Source organism: Schistocerca nitens, chromosome 1, assembly GCF_023898315.1.
Source record: "Schistocerca nitens isolate TAMUIC-IGC-003100 chromosome 1, iqSchNite1.1, whole genome shotgun sequence".
Taxonomy (NCBI): domain Eukaryota; kingdom Metazoa; phylum Arthropoda; class Insecta; order Orthoptera; family Acrididae; genus Schistocerca; species Schistocerca nitens.
In genome coordinates this window covers 889,763,454-889,781,561 of record NC_064614.1, presented here as the reverse complement: position 1 = coordinate 889,781,561, position 18,108 = coordinate 889,763,454, and the positions used below count along the sequence as shown (strand labels likewise).

At 41.0% G+C, this 18,108-nt stretch overlaps 1 protein-coding gene across 1 annotated transcript in view; it reads right to left on the bottom strand.

The window, feature by feature from the left end:
• LOC126191735 (ubiquitin conjugation factor E4 A) overlaps positions 1-7,340 on the bottom strand; it is a 116,008-nt gene extending 108,668 nt beyond the window's left edge. The window contains exon 1 of the mRNA XM_049932548.1: positions 5,456-7,340. Coding sequence (XP_049788505.1) covers positions 5,456-7,173 — 1,718 coding nt within the window. The 5' untranslated portion in view covers positions 7,174-7,340. The remainder of the gene's footprint in view (positions 1-5,455) is intronic.
• Between the last annotated feature and the right edge of the window lie 10,768 nt (positions 7,341-18,108).

The window sequence follows — 18,108 nt, the reverse complement described above, 5'->3', positions numbered from 1 at the left end:
AGAAGGAAATGTGACATACACCATGACCTGAAAAATTTGTCTCTGGTGCAAAAAGGTGTAAAATACAGGGCTATTACAAATGATTGAAGCGATTTCATAAATTCACTGTAGCTCCATTCATTGACATATGGTCACGACACATTACAGATACGTAGAAAAACTCAAAGTTTTGTTCGGCTGAAGCCGCACTTCAGGTTTCTGCCGCCAGAGCGCTCGAGAGCGCAGTCAGACAAAATGGCGACATGAGCCGAGAAAGCGTATCTCGTGCTTGAAATGCACTCACATCAGTCAGTCATAACATTGCAACGACACTTCAGGACGAAGTTCAACAAAGATCCACCAACTGCTAACTCCATTTGGCGATGGTATGCGCAGTTTAAAGCTTCTGGATGAGCGAAGAAACGGTTGAACGCGTGCGGGAAAGTTTCACGCGTAGCGCGCGGAAGTCGAGGAATAAAGCAAGCAGGGAGCTAAACGTACTACAGCCGACGGTTTGGAAAATCTTACGGAAAAGGCTAAAGCAGAAGCCTTACCGTTTACAATTGTTACAAGCCCTGACACCCGATGACAAAGTCAAACGCTTTGAATTTTCGGCGAGGTTGCAACAGCTCATGGAAGAGGATGCGTTCAGTGCGAAGCTTGTTTTCAGTGATGAAGCGACATTTTTTCTTAATGGTGAAGTGAACAGACACAATGTGTGAATCTGGGCGGTAGAGAATCCTCACGCATTTGTGCAGCAAATTCGCAATTCACCAAAAGTTAACGTGTTTTGTGCAATCTCACGGTTTAAAGTTTACGGCCCCTTTTTCTTCTGCGAAAAAAACGTTACAGGACACGTGTATCTGGACATGCTGGAAAATTGGCTCATGCCACAACTGGAGACCGACAGCGCCGACTTCATCTTTCAACAGGATGGCGCTCCACCGCACTTCCATCATGATGTTTGGCATTTCTTAAACAGGAGATTGGAAAACCGATGGATCGGTCGTGGTGGAGATCATGATCAGCAATTCATGTCATGGCCTCCACGCTCTCCAGACTTAACCCCATGCGATTTCTTTCTGTGGGGTTATGTGAAAGATTCAGTGTTTAAACCTCCTTTACCAAGAAACGTGCCAGAACTGCGAGCTCGCATCAACGATGCTTTCGAACTCATTGATGGGGACATGCTGCCCCGAGTGTGGGAGGAACTTGATTATCAGCTTGATGTCTGCCGAATCACTAAAGGGGCACATATCGAACATTTGTGAATGCCTAAGAAAACTTTTTGAGTTTTTGTATGTGCGTGCAAAGCATTTTGAAAATATCTCAAATAATAAAGTTATTGTAGAGCTGTGAAATCGCTTCAATCATTTGTAATAACCCTGTACGTAAGCACAAAAATCTTCAATGCACTTCCAAGAAATATTAAGTGTCTAAGAGGTAAAAATATACTATTTCAAAGTAAGCTAAAGGAATTCTTGCTTGAAAAAGCTTTCAATTCTCTGAAAGAATTCTATAGCAGAGACAGCTACGAGTATTTACCATATATTACACTCCTGGAAATGGAAAAAAGAACACATTGACACCGGTGTGTCAGACCCACCATACTTGCTCCGGACACTGCGAGAGGGCTGTACAAGCAATGATCACACACACGGCACAGCGGACACACCAGGAACCGCGGTGTTGGCCGTCGAATGGCGCTAGCTGCGCAGCATTTGTGCACCGCCGCCGTCAGTGTCAGCCAGTTTGCCGTGGCATACGGAGCTCCATCGCAGTCTTTAACACTGGTAGCATGCCGCGACAGCGTGGACGTGAACCGTATGTGCAGTTGACGGACTTTGAGCGAGGGCGTATAGTGGGCATGCGGGAGGCCGGGTGGACGTACCGCCGAATTGCTCAACACGTGGGGCGTGAGGTCTCCACAGTACATCGATGTTGTCGCCAGTGGTCGGCGGAAGGTGCACGTGCCCGTCGACCTGGGACCGGACCGCAGCGACGCACGGATGCACGCCAAGACCGTAGGATCCTACGCAGTGCCGTAGGGGACCGCACCGCCACTTCCCAGCAAATTAGGGACACTGTTGCTCCTGGGGTATCGGCGAGGACCATTCGCAACCGTCTCCATGAAGCTGGGCTACGGTCCCGCACACCGTTAGGCCGTCTTCCGCTCACGCCCCAACATCGTGCAGCCCGCCTCCAGTGGTGTCGCGACAGGCGTGAATGGAGGGACGAATGGAGACGTGTCGTCTTCAGCGATGAGAGTCGCTTCTGCCTTGGTGCCAATGATGGTTGTATGCGTGTTTGGCGCCGTGCAGGTGAGCGCCACAATCAGGACTGCATACGACCGAGGCACACAGGGCCAACACCCGGCATCATGGTGTGGGGAGCGATCTCCTACACTGGCCGTACACCACTGGTGATCGTCGAGGGGACACTGAATAGTGCACGGTACATCCAAACCGTCATCAAACCCATCTTTCTACCATTCCTAGACCGGCAAGGGAACTTGCTGTTCCAACAGGACAATGCACGTCCGCATGTATCCCGTGCCACCCAACGTGCTCTAGAAGGTGTAAGTCAACTACCCTGGCCAGCAAGATCTCCGGATCTGTCCCCCATTGAGCATGTTTGGGACTGGATGAAGCGTCGTCTCACGCGGTCTGCACGTCCAGCACGAACGCTGGTCCAACTGAGGCGCCAGGTGGAAATGGCATGGCAAGCCGTTCCACAGGACTACATCCAGCATCTCTACGATCGTCTCCATGGGAGAATAGCAGCCTGCATTGCTGCGAAAGGTGGATATACACTGTACTAGTGCCGACATTGTGCATGCTCTGTTGCCTGTGTCTATGTGCCTGTGGTTCTGTCAGTGTGATCATGTGATGTATCTGACCCCAGGAATGTGTCAATAAAGTTTCCCCTTCCTGGGACAATGAATTCACGGTGTTCTTATTTCAATTTCCAGGAGTGTATTATGTATTCCTGATTCAATATATCTTGCTGCTTTAACTAGATTATCTTTTTTTATTGTCTTGATGGAAACAAATATTATAATGAATTAAATGTTTTGACTCGTTCCACAACCATATGTTACCATGCAAAAATGGATCTACAGAACACATATTGCAATAAATAAAATAAATAAATAATATTAATCTGCAGTCACAATATAAGATAACTTTGAAAGTGCAATTTTTTAGAGGGAACAAGATAAAGTGAAACATTAAAAACTGGCTCAAGGACCACAAGACACATCATTATAAATTTAGAGCCTGGTTATAATTTCCAGTCCATGAAGATGGAAAGAAAAGAGAGAGCGAAGTAAAAGAAAGGTGGAAAAAGAAGCAAGCCAGAAAATTAAAAGTAATAAATGCATACAAATAACAATAGGGCGATTCAAGTGGTCTCATTTTAGAAATGTTACACCACATAACCCATCTCAGAACTTGTTTGATGTATTGGAAAGACTTGTGGACCTGAATGAAAAATACACAAATTTCTAGCTCACAAATGTGAATACCTTGAGGGTAAGAGTCTCTTTAACTGAAAAGTGACAAAATATTGCAGTGACATTGTAGAATTCTTGAACAAGTTTTAGACTTCAGTGATTACTTGTGATAAACCTACAAAATGTTGCAAGATGATTGAACAGCTTGTATTTTACACATTTGGTAATTTTACGCCATTTGATTCTCTACTTTTGCTCCTAGCGGCACTCAACATTATCAATGAATTTTGTCATGACTTAACTACTCCAGAGTTTAAGAATCTTAATTTCTTCATGTAGGTTGTTTAGGAAGCTCTAGTTTTGTGACCTTGTTGTCTAGCAGCTTATTTATAAATCTTACAAGTTTGTTCATTCTTAGTTACTTTTATATATGGGGTACAATTCAGCAAAAACATTTTGAGGCAAAAATAAGTAACATCTAAACCTCTGTATCTCAAAAGAGATTCCTAATCGATTCTTTATTAAGAACCATTTGAAAGAGCATTCTTTTCTCTACATAATAAGAAATTTCCACAATTTCTTCATACCCTGGAAGTCTACAACCATTCAATAAACTTTCCCACACAAATCACTATCTTGGAACAACATATTTTAGATCAAAGTACTTGCTGGAAAGAAATAGCATATGCAAGCATAAATTCACCATGCCTTGAATGAAAAATGGGGTTTATTATCTAATTTTTGGACCCTTTCTTTTACCTTCTATCACAAGGAAAAAGTAATCTTCTATGGAAAATTTTAGTTCCGTAATCGAATTTTATTACTGCAGGTAACTCTTCATATTGATGCTTTGAAAATCTGTTGGATTCAGGAAGTGAAAATGACCTGTCAATGTGTACTTTTGGTAATCTGGTTGTCTCAAGGTGTTTTTTGTGGGAACATAATTTCGATAAAAGGCTGCACAAAATTGGAGATTTTTCACCTGAACTGTAGTTAAATTGTTCTTACCTTAGGTTTGGTTATTTACGTATGATCTGCCTTCTTGACAAGGCCATTTTGCTCACAATGCAAACTGTTCTATCATCTTGCCATATTTGGTGCTAGTACACCTAGTCTCCAGTGAAATGCTACCCCCAAACTGACCCAAAAATTCTGAAATGTCACAATGACATTCTTTCACCCTTTAAGATGCTTCTACTAGCAAAGCACTAAATATGTAGGCTAAAAAATTTTACATCTTCTATTGATTGCTTAACAAGCCTGCATATACAAAATGTGATTCAAATCAGAGAGAGAGAGAGTGGGAACCCTTAGACCACTTGTCATGGAGTAAGCCAGTAACGATATTTTATGATGACAAAACTGAAACATAACTTTGGGAGAAGGCATGAGGGCAGAGGCAAACTGATAACAAGGACTCAGAGGGTAACAAAGGTTTAATCGTGAAAAGTTGTGTGAACATAACACTTGCAGAAGAGTCAATTCTCTTTTAAACTTTGAATTGTATGTAGGACAATCGCATGCAAGACTTGAAAGTTCACATGCAACTGGCCTAGTGAGTGGAAAGACATGCAGCTCATTCTCACATATCCTTTGAAAGCCTATCATTTACTGCTTTTGTCTGTAATCTTCATCAGAATTGCTACGAAATTTTCACATTTAATGACACATTTAGAGATTTTTTCTTAAAACATCGAACATTACAATTGTACTTAATTTAAATATATCTATTTTGATTGGGACAGTAGACAAAATGGAAAGAAAATGTAGAATACTTCACAATTGTTGGTGCAGTGGCTTTTATCCAATGAAACAGGAGAACTATATAAATATGGTAACTTAAAAGCAGCAGTGTAAACAAACGAGGTGAAGAGTGAAATGTACTGAGATCTCATCCAAGTGTGTGTAACATACAAGTGCTGAAGTAACTACAAAAGATTGCACAAACACACTGTAATTTTCACATAAATATGTAATTCCTTTTCACAGGATCACAAAAATATGAATTTATAGCGCACTTGCCTTGTCATTTCTCTTTCCAAGCGTTGTCGTATTGTCTGTGCTACTTCTGACTGGAAGCTTCCCTGTTCTTGTACTTCCACAAAAACTCTTTGTATTTGAGTTACTTCACGATATAATTGCATAAGACGTTCCAGAGCAACCCTGAATCCCAAATCTAATGCACGATGTGCCATAAAAAAACATTCTGTGACAAAACTATATTTTTCTGCAGTAGGCCTCTGTTCATCTTCTGCAATAGGTATAAGGCATGTCTCTGAATCAAGTCCTTTCATGTGCACACCTCTGTAATGGGCCTCAGCATCATCTTTGACTTTTACAGCACAATAGGTAGGGTCAATACGATTTACTTTTAGATCATTCAGGTTTGAACAAATTGGTTGACACAAATGCAATAAAACACAGCCAAGATTAAGCATGAAGCCATCTGAAACACAAGCTGGTGCGCCAAGGCCTAAGTTGTGAGCAGTCCATAGTTTTCCTCGAGCTGAATTTGAATGCAGACAGTTTGCCAACCAAGATAAAGTCTCATGTTTCAACTGAGTTGACGATTTCAAGAGATTGTAGAATATTTTGTGCATATTTTCACAAATGAATGATAATGCTGGCCATATATTTGCTCCTTCTATATCTGGAGATTGTAAAGGATCCTGGAAAAATTCATACGGCCCATTCGGAGTTTTTGGTAAACAAGATAATGATAAAATACTACCAATCAGAGTATCAGCATATAACCTACCACGGCTTGTGTCTTTTGGGGTACTATGCAACAAAAGTACTGCACCTAACTCAGGACCCACAGAAAATGTCTGTAAAATATGTAAATAACATCGATTAAAGGTAATAATATTGCTTTGTGCCACATCATTTTGTATAAAATCGAGAGTAGGTGTAAAAGCTTCCAGAAGAGCATTTATAGGTTCACTTTCATCCCTTACAAATTGTTCTGAAATGCCACTGAAAAAATTAATGAAGTCTTCAGGTGGAGCACTTGTATCCCTGAACAGGTTAATAATCTGGAGATGTAGTTCCTGGGCTTCAAACAGGGCAGGTTGCCTAAGAGCCGTTGCAGCATTTCTCAAAATCAGGTTTTTAACTTCCTCAATTTCTTCTTCTTTCACATCCTTTGGAATTAATGGACTACAAAGCCTTTTATAACATTCAAATAAATATGAAATAGCTTCTTTCTCAGTCACGTGATTGTCAGTTCTCTCAAGCCGATTAACAGTTTTATTCAGCAAATATGTACTGGGTTCCTCCAACAAAAGCCTCTGGAATAATGCCTGTTCCAACACTTCCATATCAACCCAATTTTTGGGGGCAATTTCTGACGCAAGATCTTCAAGAAAAATAAGATTTTTTCCTTCATCTACAACTTTATTCACAGTAAAGCCAAAAATTTCCTCTGTCAATCTTGCAATACCAGTTTTCTTAAGTTCCTCTGTTATCCGGGAAGAGCAATCCGTAATACATGTTTCTATACCTTTGGTCATGTCACGAGGGCTATTTTCTTCATTGAATACAGGTCTCTCTGTTTCTACTTGAAGTCGTCGATCATTTGAAACGCCTCCGTTTTCGTTGGCAACTACTTTCCTCTCAGCTCTCGGTCGGTACTCTAACAGCCTCAACAATCCACTCTCTCTTAAACTTATATATCTTTCTGCAGCTTCTACAGAACCGAAAAGTGCAACGAATGGGTTGTTACTTAATCTATTGGCCATAATAACTAGCTGTCGAGTCACAAATTTCTTATTTAATTGTGCACATTTTTCACAGAATTTAATGAAAGAGGTTTTAACTTGCGACAACTTGGCAATCCTTTAATTTTGAAACATTTGTTCAACACAAACAGTTCAAACACACTCACAGATGTTTCGAATGACACAAATACAAAACATGTGACAAAGATATACAAGAGCCAAGAGCTACCTGCTGTTGACAAATGTTATCTTTACGTAATGTTGCTGTGTGAGCCAGTGTTGAGTGTTCCCAGGTAGGCGGGTTTCAGATGTGACTCTAAAGAGAAGTGCTGAAGAATTTGTATTTAAAAATTATCTAGAAGTCAACAGCGTCACTCAAATGACACCCTATTTTCTGTTACGATATCAAGAGTTAACCACTAGTCCTTCACCCACCACCGCAGTATTCCTGGGTAAAATAATACGTAATTTTAAAGTAAACAAGACAGTATTTGACGCTGTCAGACTATGTATTTATAATCATGAGAACCTATGGATCAGATAAAATCTTAACTAAATAGAATTTGGACTTAACTTGGAAGAACTAAACGACCAATTAATTACTCAACAGTATACCAAGTTAGTTTCATGTACCATGAATCATTTATATGATTAATGGTAATGAAGTGGAACGAATAATGTGGTTACTTGCTAACAATTTACAATGTTTTATTTGTAATAAAATATAAATGTAAGTTGGCAATTGCTACCAACCACGCTTTACTGATTACAAAAACTGAAATTCTTTCACGGAAGAGAATGACAAATGCAGGTGCCAATGAATTGACACAATTTCTTTTAAGAAACCCTGTTGACTGTTAATTTTAAAGGAAGTTGCCCATATATAAAAGAAGACAAACAATCAGAGTCGCTGTACAAAAGAGAACTTCAAAAGGGTGGATTTATTAACGATGTAAGCACTGAGAGAAAGAGAATTGAAATCAAATAATCACAAAAAATTCTATTCAAGTTTTCTTGATAGTGAAAAATTCGTTTAAAAAAGACTGCTACTAGTTTCATCAGTGTCTACAGTCGCAATAAAAGTATAATTAAACTTTTCTAAATTGTATTTAACTAACACATTTCGTATTGTTTACTAGTTAGATAGACGCGATCTAGGCCTAAATTTTCCGAGTTATTAACGTTTAAAAACCTGACCAAACACGCCTGAAAACGCAAATTGTCTAAAAGCAAATTAATTACAAGTTCATTCTTCTGTCGTTATATCTCTAAATCGGTACAGAAAACAACCACCGCGCATAAGACATTTGTGTCGTTTTTTGTTTACACACAGCCAATCTCGCCTCCTTAACAAATTTAAAACATTCTTTAAACTTAATTTTTCTTCCAAAACTGACCATGAGTGAGAAATGTGGGAGCTGTTAAAGGGTAGTGAGTAGAGGGATTTGTTACCAATCTTGTAGGAAATATTTTCACTGGCAGGGATGCAGTGGGAAGAATGTTGCGAGAACAGAAGAAGATTTCTCCTGGAACTGCAGAGTATGCAGTAGGAACATTTTGATTGGGGAACAGGAAAGAAAAATCTGTGCCCTTCAGGCCCAATTGGAGGAAGGAACTCATAAGGATCAAGGGAGATAGGGGGGAGGAGGGTGGTTGGGAACTAGCAGCTGGTAGGAGGATAGGAAAAAAGAGAACGCGCAAAAAACAGGTATCTACCACTGCCAGAGTTAAGTGGAGAAGAGCCTCAGGTAGAACGATGAGCAGGAAATGTGCAGCACACTTCAGCCGAGGCCAAGTAGCCTAGGAATGTACAAAGTGTTAGGAAGAAGAAAGTGCTGCTGCTACGTAGTAGCCATGGGCGAGGTGTAGGCCCTTGGTTACAGGAAAGTTTAGGGGCAGCTACCAGGCCACCAGTATCTTCAAGCCAAATGGAGGGCTAAGTCATGTGATAGTAGGCCTAGGGCCTTTATGTAAGGACTTTACAAAAGAGGACCATGTAGCGATAGTGGGTGGGGCAGGAAACAGTCTGGACAGGGATGGTGCATATGACATAGGTGGTGACCTGGACAAGATAGCTTCCCTGACTCATGGCGCCAACGTACACTTTATTGAGCTGTTCTGGCGTCATGATCGACCACACCTTGATGGAGCTGTGAGGCGAATCAATGTGGGGTTAGGGATGGCTCTGAGGACAGCCAACTTTCCTCATATGTCTCTGGTGTATGTCGGGACTATCAATAGATAGGGTTTCACTAGGCATGGCCTACACCTAAACAGGACTGGGAAGGGAAGATTGGTACAGCTGAATCATCAAAGTATAGGGGGTGGATCTCGGGCCACACATGGTCAAATACCTGTTGTCATAGGTAGGAAAAATAGGTCTTTTTTAGGATAAACCCAGACAATAGGTTCCCCTACCTAAAGAGTATCTCAAGCACTTTAAAAAATACTGAAATAATCACTCACAAGACAGATTTTAACACCTCAAACATCACATATACCAGATGTCACAAAGAAAAACAAGCCATTGGATAAAGTAACATGGGGCATTTCACAGACTTAATAATCCTCCACCAAAACATGCAATCAATACAAAATAAAATACAACTATTAGAAGTTGAGCTCCTGTCTTTGAACTGCACAGTAGTTTGTATTACTGAGCACTGGTGTAGAGACGCAGAAATCCAACATGTAGCATTATCATTGTATGAAAAGGCAAACTCTTACTGCAGAACTACTTCAAGGGGTGGAGGATCATGCATTTATATCAGAAAAGAAACACAGTTCAAATCAAGACATGACCTCAGTACTGTAAGTGAAGAGAAACACTTTGAAATATCAGCTATTGAATTAATGGCTTGATATCACCACAACAAGAAATTAATCATTTTGTATGTGTATAGATCTCCCAGTGGTAATGTGGACACTTTTTTCAATAAGTTAACAGAAATTCTAGATAAAGTCTCAAGTACAAAGGTCAACATAATTCTGTGTGGAGATATTAACATCAACACTAACATCATAAATGAATCCAGCAGCACCTTCATAAACATACTTCACAGTTTTAGCATGTCCCTATTGGTCAATAGCGCAACAAGGGTTACCACAATGACTTTGTCAGTAATTGACCATGTGGCCAGAAATATGGAGAGGGAAAAATGTGATGTAGCTGTAAAAGGTCTTGGACTATCAGACCATCTCTGTCAAGTAACAATAGTAAAGTCAGGCATCGAATCATTCCCCAAACTACGAGCCTACAAATGACATCTCTCAGAAATCAAAACAAAAGATTTTTCAAAAGAATTAGAAAAACAAAGCTGGGGTGAAGTGTATAAGGAAACCAATGTGAATATGAAATTCTCTAACTTCTCCACATTGTTTAAATTGAGCTTTGAAAATTCATTTCCAAAAGTATGCATGTCTGTATCAACGTCTCACAAAAAAACGGATGGATAACAGCAGGTATTAAGAAGTCCTCCCAAACACTTAAACACCTCAGTTCCATGAAAAAGATTCACAATGATCCAGAACCCTTAAATTTCTATCATAGATACAAAAAGATCTATAGAAAGGTGCTGATTGCTCCAAAAAAGTCATTTAATGACAAAATAATATATAATGCTGATAATAAAATTAAAGCAGTATGGGATGTTATAAAAAAGGAAACGGGGAGAGGCAAACAAATGCAGAATAACATACTGCTAAGGGAGGGGGATAAAGTAATAAATGATCCACAGCACTTAGCAAACTATGTAAACGAGCATTTTTCAAGTATTGCACAGAAGTTACAGCAAAAATTCCTCCGAACAAATACAACACCTGTAAATAATGTTGCACTAAATATAATGATGTTACTGCCATACGCAGAGAATGAAGTCAGTACAACAATTCAAAAACTAAAAAGTCAGTAGGCTTAGATGAAGTACCTGTGTGTGTACTGAAACAATGCAAAGGGATTACACAAGGCCCCTTAACAAATTTAATAAATGAATCCTTCACATCAGGGATATTTCCAGAGCAGTTAAAACAGACAAGAGTTATACCTTTCTTATGAAAGGTAATGCAGAAGACATAGAAAATTACCGGCCCATTTCCCTGCTGTCAGCATTCTCAAAAATAATAGAAGCAATTATGAAAGACAGATTAATGAATTACCTGAATAAATACAATATTTTAAGCGGATCACAGTTTGGTTTCCGAAGTGGGAAAAATACAGAGTCAGCCATAGTAGAATTCACAAAAGTTGTACTTGATGCTCTTGATAAAGATGAGTGTGTCACAGGCATATTTTTGGATCTTTCTAAGGCGTTTAATACAGTCGACCACCAGATTCTATTAAATCAATCAGAAACATTAGGAATAAGAGGGGTAACTAACGACTGGTTTCGATCATACCTAAGACATAGGGTACAAAGAATAGAGGTAACACATACTTCAAATAGATCTCAACATTTAGTAAAACACTTATCAGAACCAAAATACATTAATCTAGGGGTTCTGCAAGGTAGCATATTAGGACCGATACTGTTCCTGATATACATCAATGACTTCCCTAGTAGTGTTCCTCATGGTGAAAAAATCCTCTTTGCAGATGACAGCAATATTATAGTCACTGAGAAAACAAGAGAATTCCTTGCCAAGAAAGCTAATGAAACTCTCAAGGAAGTTTATGATCGGTCAATAAGTATAAAGTGAGATTGAACATAAAGAAAACTGATGCCATGTACACTCCTGGAAATGGAAAAAAGAACACATTGACACCGGTGTGTCAGACCCACCATACTTGCTCCGGACACTGCGAGAGGGCTGTACAAGCAATGATCACACGCACGGCACAGCGGACACACCAGGAACCGCGGTGTTGGCCGTCGAATGGCGCTAGCTGCGCAGCATTTGTGCACCGCCGCCGTCAGTGTCAGCCAGTTTGCCGTGGCATACGGAGCTCCATCGCAGTCTTTAACACTGGTAGCATGCCGCGACAGTGTGGACGTGAACCGTATGTGCAGTTGACGGACTTTGAGCGAGGGCGTATAGTGGGCATGCGGGAGGCCGGGTGGACGTACCGCCGAATTGCTCAACACGTGGGGCGTGAGGTCTCCACAGTACATCGATGTTGTCGCCAGTGGTCGGCGGAAGGTGCACGTGCCCGTCGACCTGGGACCGGACCGCAGCGACACACGGATGCACGCCAAGACCGTAGGATCCTACGCAGTGCCGTAGGGGACCGCACCGCCACTTCCCAGCAAATTAGGGACACTGTTGCTCCTGGGGTATCGGCGAGGACCATTCGCAACCGTCTCCATGAAGCTGGGCTACGGTCCCGCACACCGTTAGGCCGTCTTCCGCTCACGCCCCAACATCGTGCAGCCCGCCTCCAGTGGTGTCGCGACAGGCGTGAATGGAGGGACGAATGGAGACGTGTCGTCTTCAGCGATGAGAGTCGCTTCTGCCTTGGTGCCAATGATGGTCGTATGCGTGTTTGGCGCCGTGCAGGTGAGCGCCACAATCAGGACTGCATACGACCGAGGCACACAGGGCCAACACCCGACATCATGGTGTGGGGAGCGATCTCCTACACTGGCCGTACACCACTGGTGATCGTCGAGGGGACACTGAATAGTGCACGGTACATCCAAACCGTCATCGAACCCATCGTTCTACCATTCCTAGACCGGCAAGGGAACTTGCTGTTCCAACAGGACAATGCACGTCCGCATGTATCCCGTGCCACCCAACGTGCTCTAGAAGGTGTAAGTCAACTACCCTGGCCAGCAAGATCTCCGGATCTGTCCCCCATTGAGCATGTTTGGGACTGGATGAAGCGTCGTCTCACGCGGTCTGCACGTCCAGCACGAACGCTGGTCCAACTGAGGCGCCAGGTGGAAATGGCATGGCAAGCCGTTCCACAGGACTACATCCAGCATCTCTACGATCGTCTCCATGGGAGAATAGCAGCCTGCATTGCTGCGAAAGGTGGATATACACTGTACTAGTGCCGACATTGTGCATGCTCTGTTGCCTGTGTCTATGTGCCTGTGGTTCTGTCAGTGTGATCATGTGATGTATCTGACCCCAGGAATGTGTCAATAAAGTTTCCACTTCCTGGGACAATGAATTCACGGTGTTCTTATTTCAATTTCCAGAAGTGTATTTCAGTTTGAAGAGGGAAAATGACAATGTTAAATTAAATTTAGATGGCACCTCAATAGACTAAGTAACAAATGCAAAATTTCTAGGAATGAATATTGATTCTCAGTTGAAGTGGTGTGAACACACAAAGGTACTTGCAACAGAATGTCATCAGCATGTTATGCCCTTAGAATCCTATCATCGGTGTGTAACATGCAGTGTCTTTTAGTTACATATTATTCATATGTACACTCAATTCTTAGCTATGGAATTCTTTTTTGGGGAACAAATGCACCGCGCAGTGACTGATAGTGAGATATGAGCGAACAATTTGGCATTACATTATTTACTAAGTTATTTGTAAGTAAAGTATTGTATTCCAGGAGTAAATCTAATGATTGTCTCTAACTAGAAGTCTGTAAATACATTTGTATACAAATCAGCTTATTTTAAATTGATCTAAATTTGTAAATACTTTGACATGTCCTACATCCTTGTAAAAAGATATGTATGGATGGATAAAGCTACTACTACTACTACACAGCTGCCCAATTTACTAACCAGTGAAAAGATGTTATTGTACAATTCTGTACTTTCATACCTACCTTAAAGCTTAACTTGAACAGTAACTGTTCTCTTGTAAGTAAAAGTTGCAGAGCTAGCAATGGTTACAAATCACAACACACCTAAAAGTTGAACACCACACGACTCTATCCAATCAGGATGCTTTTACTCAGTAGCAGAAGTAGTTTATCCATATAGGGGCAAAGTACTTGCACGGATTTTGTTAGAAAATGCATATATTTGTTAAGTGAATCACCCCATACACCGCATTTATTTAGGAAATGGAAAGTGCTATTAATGTGTGGTTTTCACAGAATGGATTGGTACTCAGGGAGTCGTATTGTTAGCCAATCAACAGATTGTAATAATACTTAGAAACCGTATTTTTTGCGCAAGCGTACGCTTTTTTAAATGGAGCAATGCCTATTGACATTAACAAACTCTCCTTCTTTCCTCTGCATCCAGTCCAACAATTTGGAAACAATTTGTGATGACATGCTACAGTACTTCGTACACTATGGACTGGACAGCCATCATGTTGGTACCGCAGGTTCCTCGTAGTCTGCAGAGGAGCATAGTCTAGTATCTAGTATCCATCAGTGTTCCGTCTATGAAAAACAGGCCTATGAGCTAATGGTTCACTACCTCACACCACACATTTACACTCGATAATGCTGACAATCCAACTGATGAAGCCACAGGGATTGTCAATAGCACAGTAGTTTATGTTTCAGCAGTTTACCTGGCCAAGATTGGAAAATGTGGGTTCATCACCAAACAAGGTACATGATACAGCAGGAGTATCCTGTCTTAATGCTCGTGTACAGAAGTTAACATGATTGTACAGTCGTTGTTATGGAGCTGTTGATGGAGACAGATGCGATAGGGATGGAACCTTATGTCGATGGAGAATGCATAGGACACTTGCCTGATTCATGCCACTGCCTTGTGTGATTTCACGGGAGCTAACATGCAGCTCAATAGCAACAGCATAAAGAACATTAATTTCCCCCTCTTCTCTCATTACTTGTTTCCTTCTGTTAGGTGGTACACTACCACTTTCATATCACAGGTTAAAGAGGTTGATAGAGAGCTCTTGACTTCTATTAGGATATCTCGCCACCTACACCATATGCACTCCATACACCATGGTAAACCCCATCAACCATTCGCGACCTACTGCTATGTCTGTCATACACTAGCTGACTAGCAAGTTGTAATGCACTCAAGAGACAGACAACCACACAATAAGCAAACATGACAACATTGTACCTAGCAACTTTGCAGGTTGAATGCTACAAACAAGCATTGGTGTGGAAACTTTTCAAAATAAGATATCTCGCCAACGATTCGCACTAGAATCCTGTAAAAACTACTGACATTCTAATTTCACATACTTTTACTTTGTTAATATCAATATGCAATATCCATTTAAATAATTGTATTTTGCACTAAAATACCGTTTCTAAATATTATTACAATCTGTTTATTTGTTAACAATACGAGCTCCTGACTACCAGTCTGTTGTGTGAAGACTGCACATCAATAGCACTTTCCATTTCCACAATATTTGCGATACAAGTTACATGTGATTCACCCTATACTTACCTATACCTTGCACAACATCACATTCAAAATTACACATACAACTTCGTTAATCACATAAATGAATTAGAAAGATATTTCTCCACATTCAAATCACAGCAAACACTTGATTTAAAATACTGTTGACATTGACTATGATGTATATTAGTGCCTATTCGAATAAAATTATTTACGTCCAGGTTATTGTAGGTATTTGTTTAGAGTTCAATAGTAGTTGGACATTAAAAATTTGAAGAATGTAATAACTCCAATCCCAAAGAAAGCAGGTATTGACAGATGTGAAAATTACCGAACTATCAGTTTAATAAGTCACAGCTGCAAGATACTAACGCGAATTCTTTACAGAAGAATGGAAAAACTGGTAGAAGCCGACCTCGGGGAAGATCATTTTGGATTCTGTAGAAATGGTGGAACAGGTGAGGCAATACTGACCTTACGACTTATCTTAGAAGAAATATTAAGAAAAGGGAAACCTACGTTTCTAGCATTTGTAGACTTAGAGAAAGCTTTTGACAATGTTGACTGGAATATTCTCTTTCAAATTCAGAAGGTGGCTGGGGTAAAATACAGGGAGCGAAAGGCTATTTACAATTTGTACAGAAACCAGATGGCAGTTATAAGAGTCGAGGGACATGAAAGGGAATGCGGTGGTTGGGAAGGGAGTGAGACAGGGTTGTAGACTATCCCCGATGTTATTTGTGGAGTCCCCATGTATATTGAGCAAGCAGTGAAGGAAACAAAGAAAAGTTCTGAGAAGGAAATAAAATCCGTGGAGAAGAAATAAAAACTTTGAGGTTCGCCGATGACATTGTAATTCTGTCAGAGACAGCAAAGGACCTGGAAGAGCAGTTGAACGGACAGTGTCTTGAAATGAGGATATAAGATGAACATCAACAAAAGCAAAACGAGGATAATGGAATGTAGCCGAATTAAGTCGTGCAATGCTGAGGGAATTAGATTAAGAAACGAGACACTTAAAGTAGTAAAGGAGTTTTGCTATTTGGGGAGCAAAATAACTGATGATGGTCGAAGTAAAGAGGATATAAAATGTATACTGGCAATGGCAAGCAAAGCGTATCTGAAGAAGAGAAATTTGTTAACATCGAGTATAGATTTAAGTATCAGGAAGTCGTTTCTGAAAGTATTTGTATGGAGTGTAGCCATGTATGGAAGTGAAATATGGATGATAAATAGTTTGGATGAGAAGAGAATGTGGTGCTACAGAAGAATGCTGAACATTAGATGGGTAGATCACATAACTAAAGAGAAGGTACTGAATAGAATTGGGGAGAAGAGAAATTTGTGGCACAACTTGACTACAAGAAGGGATCGGTTGGTAGGACATGTTCTGAGGCATCAAGGGATCACCAATTTAGTACTGGAGGGCAGTGCGGAGGGTAAAAATCGTAGAGGGAGACCAAGAGATGAACACACTAAGCAGATTCTGAAAGATGTAGGTTGCAGTTGGTACTGGGAGATGAAGAAGCTTGCACAGGATAGAGTAGCATGGAGAGCTGCAACAAACCAGTCTCAGGACTGAAGACCACAACAACAACAATAACAGTAAAATTGTAACTTGAAGATGTCTGTACGTAGGAGATATTTAAGAAAATCGAATATGAGGGTGTTTTTTATAACAGCTATCGAAGCGAAAAAAAATTATTTTTAGAATTTTTGCGTGTATGTCTGTACGCGCACCACGCAAAAACTAATGCACGGAATTGGATGCGATTTTCAGTTGTATTTTTGTACATATAACTTAAAATGTGATACAGCTTTCATTTTGACGTGCCAGGTAGAATCCATTATCACAGTTTTGCCATAAAAGAACGTGCTGTTACACACAATAGAAGATTGTCGCTTGCTGCAAACAATCAAATGTGCCGGCAGGACGGCAAAGCTTTGTGAGCCGCCGCCTGCGCCTATGTCTTTTTTTATGCGCGGACGAAGTCACGGGTAAAAGCTAGTTGCAGTATAAAAATGTACCAAGCAAAAATGTCTCTGGCACCAGTTACAGACTTTATCACGTGAACAGTCTCAAAACTATATTTCGCGGGAAGTGGCGGAAAAAAGGCGTGTACAGGAGGGTGGTTAAGTGTTCGTGACACTGGCTTTTTTTTAATGTCCGTTGAGCGAAACGACGCACGCTACTGTCACCATTTAGTAAATTTTTAGTAAAGTGTGTTTATTAATGTGTTGTTTTCAATCATTCTAATTTCTCCGACAATAGAAACAAGTCAGGGATTATCTCAGACAATCCCTCCACGCAATGGACAGCCTTGGATGTGGTCAATGCGAAGACAGACTTGTGACAGTTCTAAACCAGTAAACAATCTTCTTCCACCTGGTTTTAACGCCATTCCGTCCGTCCCCGGTAGCTGAGTGGTCAGTGAAACAGACTGTCAATCCTAAGGGCCCAGGGGCCTCACGGACCTGTGGGAGGAACACAAGGGGGCCAAACAAGGCACCATGTACGGCCAGAACTTCCTGAGCTTCCTGCAGGTCCCGCTGGACGCCAACTTCAGAGACGTTTCGCGCACGCCATGACCGCCATCATCACCAACATCCGAGCCCACCGTCGCCATCGATGTCTTCCTCCCATCCCTCTACCTACCCAAAGTCAAGGGCCACCAACATCCGAGTCCTCCGTGACCATCG